Source organism: Cryptomeria japonica, chromosome 2 (assembly GCF_030272615.1).
Source record: "Cryptomeria japonica chromosome 2, Sugi_1.0, whole genome shotgun sequence".
In the NCBI taxonomy this organism is placed as follows: Eukaryota; Viridiplantae; Streptophyta; class Pinopsida; order Cupressales; family Cupressaceae; genus Cryptomeria; species Cryptomeria japonica.
The window spans coordinates 153,999,637-154,006,405 of NC_081406.1; the positions used below are offsets into that span (position 1 = coordinate 153,999,637).

The following is a 6,769-nucleotide window of genomic DNA, read 5'->3' on the forward strand; positions in this document are numbered from 1 at the left end:
TGTGTTTTTTGTCTTTGCATGCGTCTCAACTGCTTATAGCTATTGTTTTGGCTTATGGGTAGTAATGATGCACGATGTGGGATCCCTTATGTGTGCAAGGGTAAAAAAGTACACATTTCAAAGTGTTGCTCGATACTTGCTTAAAGATGTCCTGATAACCATGCACTTAAAATTGCCAATATTTATGCACAAATGCCCTAGTAGTCATGTGCTATGGGTACCAATAAAAAATCACAAATGGGCCAATTATGGTCCAAAAAAGCTAAAAAATGAGCAACTATTGGTATATGTGAAATTTATTAATGAGCTTTTAGTTATTTGCTATTTTTTTTTTTGTTGGGTGTGCAAGGAGTGAATGGTTATTGGAACATGAACGATAACTGTAACGGGCGCTCTTACCCTATTGGTATGGATAAAATTTCACAACACCTCCAATTAAATATCAAAAAATTTAACTCCTGGAAGTACAAGTAGGCATGTGAAATATCTTAATGGGCTTTTAATTATCATTTTTTTGGTTTCTTTAATGTTATTAGGGGATTGGGTGGGTAAAGAGTGAATAGTAAAGGCATCAAAAGGGCTCCTAACAAGACATTTTTTTGTATTTAATAATTAAATTAAAATTATGTTGTTAAGAGCTCTTCTATGCCTCCATAGACTTTATGGGATAATTGACCCCTTCCCTTAAAATCATATTAAATTTAAAAAAATTATTAAATGTTAAACGACAAGACAATTTTTTGCATTTAATAATTAAATTAAAACAGTGTTGTTTTGATGCCTCCATTGACATTATGGGATAATTGACCCTTTCCCCTCAAATCATTTTAAATTTAAAAAAATTATTAAATGTTAAACCACAAGACAGTTTTTTGCGTTTAATAATTAAATTAAAACTAGGTATGTATATGGGATAATTGACCCCTTCCCCTGAAATCATATTTAATTTTTAAAAATTATTGAATGTTAAACGCATTTTTCATTAAATTGAAAGAGAAAGTATTTAATTTTCTGTAGGTAGCATTGAATTTACTAGGGGTAATGGATGGGAGAATCCAAGAATTTACGTCTGGTTCAAAGTACTTTTAAAGAGAATATGATTTGAAAAAGAAAAGACGACCGAAATGGGTCCTTCTTTATCCATCTTTCAACACAATTCTCTCGATTTCCGACACCGAAATCGATGACAGAAAAGTCGCTGCTCTTTAAAGTCCACCGTCAAAAGACGTGAATTCCGGTGCCTGCTACAGCCTGGGATCTTGACACCTGGATGAATAGTTACACAGTTGAATATAACTGCAAGGATTCAAATATGGAACGGGCAGATGCAGAGGCAGAGGCAGAGTAAAAAGGTAAAAAATAGTTTTGTGGCTGCCGTATGGGTAAAAAATCGTAGAGCTCCTGTTAAACGCCGGAAATAGACAGAATTGACTGGAGCGGGCAACATCACTGTGTAGGTTTTGTCTGTTATTTACAGAGAAATGGTGGAGATTAATTTGCAGAAGGCCAAGGGTTGTCAGATCGCAATACAGCAAAAGGTATTCCCTTCCCTGTCTTCTCAATCATATACTTATCTTCAAAAAAAAACAAAAATCTTTGGCAAAATTTAAAATATCTGGATGAACTGTAGGATTTTTTGTTTTCTTGTTAGGTTTTGTTGTCTGGATTCACTTTTATCCAGGTTTCTGATCACAAAAAAGTTTTGTATCGTGCATTCGGAATGCATGTGTAGCTAGCTTTTGGTTACACAGTAGGTAGGGTTCAGGATTGTTTGAATTTATTTGTTGGAGTTTTGAAGGAAGAGGCAAGAGGCGGTCTTTGGAGATTTGAAGGGAAGAGTGTCGTTAATTTATTTTCCGGATTTTTGTCGTTGCCGTTGATTGTACTTTTTGATTTGAGAAAGAATGTACTATGCTTTTATTTCTAAGCGTGCAGCGGGGAATTTTGCCGAATTTTTCAGGCGTACTGTAACTGTGGCGGTACGAAAGGCTGGGAACGGGAGACTGGCTAAATATTGAGCTTTCATGGTAGGCTTTTAGAGGTTTCGACGGAGTTGCGGTGAATTTGTGGAAAAAGATGGAGTTTTTAGGTCTTTTGTACGCTTTGTGGAATATTTGACTGGTCGAGGGTTTGAAAGTATGTAGCTTGCTTTTTTCTTTTTGATATTGGAGGTTGATTTGAAGTTTCCGCTGTCAATGCAGATTTTTGGACTGTAAATGCGGAGGCTAAGCGAAGCTTGAGGTATTGTGAGTAATGGCGTGGCCGGAGGTCGGAAATGGCTGGCAGAGTCCAAGGATTTCGTTTTCCGTTGATCTTTCACAGATCGACAGGACTTCGCCGGAGAAGCGAATCAGAGTAGGCCCTGCCGATATTATTCACAGCCCGGAGTTCGAGTTTTGCACGGTGAGTAAGTTCAAGGATGGTCGCGATATTGCGTTTGGGGAAACTCTCATGTCAGCCGACGAATTGTTCGTGGACGGCAAAATTCTGCCGCAAATTTCCGCTCCGAAAGCTCAGCCTTTAACTATTGCTCGTCATCTGAGTCTGGAAAGCTCGTCGCCGATTCGATCCGCTTCGTTTCCTTCTTCAAAGGCGAGCGGTGCAGAAAATGGCGGTTTCAAATCCAGCAACAGGATGTCTGGCAGGTGGAAGGAAATGTTTAAGCTAAGCAACCGAGATTATTTCTGCGCCACATCAAAGGAAGCCGAGGAGGACGGCAATGGAGAGAAACCCCCTGTTTCTTCACGATCGCGGTGGCCGTTTTCAAGAAGCGGCGGTGAATCACGAGGTAACGGATTATTTTGTGCTTTGCCGTTTTCCAGAAGCAAATCTGCAGTAGAACGCAAGTCGAGGCCGTGCTCGGAACCTCCTTCCTGTTATAGAAGCAAATCCGTCGGAGCTCAGTCGGCCTTTAAAGAAACTGAGGCTCTGGTCTCGGGTTCGAAACCCGCCGTTACAACCGATTTAAAAGATGTCAAGAAAGGTCCGCCAGATCTGCCCAGGCACAAAGGGAGTCCAGGAAGGACAAGGAGAAGCTCTTCTGCGAGAAGCTACGGGCGAGGTAGTCCTGGAAGGGGGAGCGGGAGGTTCGTGGTTCGAAACTCGAAGACGCTTGATTCTCCACGCCCTGGAAAACCCATGGCGGACGGGTTGCTTAAAAGCCATTGCAATGTTTCAGGAGTGAGCATGAAAGTGAATCCTGTGCTGAATGTACCGGCCTACATTGGCCCTGTGGGAGGCAGAAACGGCCCTGGATTATTCGGCTTCCGAGGCCTCTTTTCCAAAATAGATTCCAACAAAAGATCTCATCTTTCTCAGTATACTGCATCTAGAAAAAAGGGCGCTTGAATCTTCTCAGAAAATCTCAAAACACATTCATTTTTTACACTGTATACACCGATGTAAAGGTAAGATTTCTCCTCTCTCTCATGTCAGCTGTTCATCCCTATCGCCTATGAATATCATTTGTACATCAGGAATCCAATGTTAGACAATCTTGAATGACCTTGAAGAGCTTCCCATAAAAAAAATTATTTGCAGGGGAGGCGATTGTGGGATCATTAATTTGGACTAATTTTTTTGTTGGGTTGATTAGGGAATTATTTAGAAATAGGTGATCCGTGAGGCTTGGAAATTTCATCATAGAGTTCTCTGTATAGTTTGTCTGAATATAGCCTAAATTTCTTGAAATAACTCTGGTTATTGAATGTCTTTTCATTTATAGTTTCCTGTTTAAATAATGGCAGCAGCAGCTGCTACATGAGAAGGTTGTTGTATTGTCAGATTTGTTATCATTCATAGGTTTTTTGAAGCATTTTTGCCAGCCTTATGGCATCTGTAACAACTATTACATTTACACTATAATCCAGAATCCTATCCTCTGCTACTACCATTGCCAAGGTTATTTTCTTATTATCTCCCTAGTTTGCAGATCAAATATAAAATGGTAACTTTCCTTGTATATTTTCAAATTTGTATGTTAATTTTAGTCAATGACAACACAATATATTGTTAATTTTTAATTGCAAGCCTCCATGATTGATAGAACCAGTCATTTTTATCTCATTGATCAGGTCTAACGGTAAGCTGAAGTATCTCCATGAAAGAAAAAACACCAAAAAAAGGTCCACCTCCCATGTCACTGTGGGGCTTTGATGGTGCAACGGACATTATACTTCTTCCTTGACTTTTAATTCAAAAAAATTAGTGGTACATAATGTTTTTTGGAAATTTGTTGTCTGCTAAAAGACCAACTCATTTTGATGGTTAGGTCAACTCGCTCTTTCATATATATAAACAAAATTTAATTTATATAAATGGATTGGTTCCAAATTAATCTTATTTATATAAATGGACTGGTTCCAAATATATCTTCGCAATCATGAGATTCATTTGTATATATATAATTGTTTCTATCAAACTTTTAATAAATAGTTTTTTATTAGGTTTTTTTTCAATAAATGACTGAAATTCTTAAATGTATATTGATTATAAAATGAGGAGATTTATCTGTAATATTAAATTTTATTTTGAAGTATATAATACTATTTTAAATTTTATTAGAATATAAATCAATAGTTAATTAAATTATTCTTTGTGATAAATAATAAGTAAAATATAATCTTAATTATTGTTTGTGATAAATAATAAATGAATTGTGATCTTGATAATTCAAATTGTAATAAATTTTCATTCTTTCTTATTTTATAATAAATAAGATTTAGCATTTCTTATTCAATCGGTGTTGCTTAGCTATATGTGATGGTCATATGTATTAGAAGTAAGGTTGTCTTAATCCTTAAAATAAGGTTGTCTTAATCTTTAAAATGGTATAATAAGTGACTCACCTAATTTCACTTTTAGTGGTGGACCATTCCTTGTATAATGATCACGTATAGTAGAAAGTTAAGAATCCCTTTAATTGAGACACTTGTTTAGATGATAATTTAATTTATATATTTTATACTTCAAATATTAATGATATGTATTAGAAGTAAGGTTGTCTTAATCCTTCAAATGGTTTTGATATGTATTCGAAGTAAGGTTGTCGTAATCCTTAAAATAGTTGTAATAGGTAAGTGACTCACTAATTTACATGTTTAGTGGTGAATCATTTCCTTGTATAATGATTATGTATAGTAGAAGGTTTAGAATTCCTTTAATTGAGACATGTTTGGATGATTATTTAATTTATATATTTTATACTTCAAATAATAATGATATCTATTAAGAATTAAGATTGTAATAATCCTTAAAATGGTTATAATAAGTAAGTGACTCACCTAATTTACATGTTTAGTGGTGGACCATTCCTTGTATAATGATTATGTGTAGTAGAAGGTTAAGGGTCCTTTTAGTTGAGACACTTGTTTAGATGATTATTTAATTTATATATTTATACCTCAAATATTAATGATATGTTTTAGAAGTAAGCTTGTATTAATCCTTCAAATGGTTATGATATGTATTAGAAGTAAGGTTATCTTAATCCTTAAAATGGTTATAATAAGTAAGTGACTCGCCTAATTTACATGTTTAGTGGTGGACCATTCCTTGTATAATGATTATGTATAGTACAAGGTTAAGGGTCCTTCCAGTTGAGACACTTGTTTAGATGATTATTTAATTTATGTATTTATACCTCAAATATTAGTGATATGTTTTAGAAGCAAGCTTGTATTAATCCTTCAAATGGTTATGATATGTATTAGAAGTAAGGTTATCTTTATCCATAAAATGGTTATAATAAGTAAATGACTCACCTAATTTACATGTTTAGTGGTGGACCATTCCTTGTATAATGATTATGTGTAGTAGAAGGTTAAGAATCCCTTTAATTGAGAAATGTGTTTAGATGATTATTTCATTTATATAATTTATACTTCATATATTAATGATATCTATTAAGAAGTAAGGTTGTCATAATCCTTAAAATTGTTATAATAAGTAAATGACTCACCTAATTTACATGTTTAGTGGTGGACCATTTCTTCTGTACTGATCATGTATAGTAGAAGGTTTAAGAATCCCTTTAATTGAGAAACTTGTTTAGATTTTTTTTTATATGTTTTATACTTCATATATTAATGATATCTATTAAGAAGTAAGATTGTCTTAATCCTTAAAATGGTTATGATGTGTATTAGAAGTAATGTTGTCTTAATCCTTAAAAGGGTTATAATATGCAAGTGACACAACTAATTTACATGTTTAGTGGTGGACCATTCCTTGTATAATGATTATGTATAGTAGAAGGTCAAGAATTCCTTTAATTAAGATTCTTGTTTGGATGATTATTTAATTTATATATTTTATGCTTCAAATATTAATAATATGTTTTAGAAGTAAGATTGTCGTAATCCTTAAAATGGTTATGATAAGTAAGTGGCTCACCTAATTTACATGTTTAGTGGTGGAACATTCCTTGTATAATGATTATGTATATTAGAAGGATAAAAATCCCTTTAATTGGGACACTTGTTTAGATGATATTTAATTTATATATTTTATACTTCAAATATTAATGATATGTGTTAGTGTTGGGCAATTTGATGTCAAAAAATATTCATTGCACCCACTTATTACTTATGTTTGGAAGGACCCAAGAGTGCACCCAATGTGTAGCAACTCCTTATTGTCCCTGATCAATGAACATTATGGAAATAGTAATTCATTCATTCATTCTCAATAATATTTGTAGATAACATAACTCATAACATGGGTCTCATAATATTCATCATCAAGTATGATATACTTATAAAAATTATTA

The 6,769-nt window shown here is 34.0% G+C and overlaps 1 protein-coding gene across 4 annotated transcripts; it reads left to right on the forward strand.

The window, feature by feature from the left end:
- The first annotated feature begins 1,164 nt into the window (after positions 1 to 1,164).
- On the forward strand, positions 1,165 to 4,368 carry LOC131071379 (uncharacterized). Of its 4 annotated transcripts, none has more exons than XM_058007195.2 (3): positions 1,165 to 1,538; positions 1,961 to 2,027; positions 2,202 to 3,915. In XM_058007195.2, the coding sequence occupies exon 3, from the start codon at positions 2,254 to 2,256 to the stop codon at positions 3,346 to 3,348; it is 1,095 nt and encodes a 364-aa protein (XP_057863178.1). In that variant the 5' UTR covers positions 1,165 to 1,538; positions 1,961 to 2,027; positions 2,202 to 2,253; the 3' UTR covers positions 3,349 to 3,915. The 4 variants fall into 4 exon arrangements, 3 of the variants coding, with proteins under 3 accessions (XP_057863178.1, XP_057863176.1, XP_057863177.1); XR_009112508.1 differs by lacking the exon at positions 1,165 to 1,538 and adding an exon at positions 4,074 to 4,368 and having other exon boundaries at positions 1,547 to 2,027; positions 2,202 to 3,407; XM_058007193.2 differs by lacking the exon at positions 1,961 to 2,027.
- Positions 4,369 to 6,769: the final 2,401 nt, after the last annotated feature.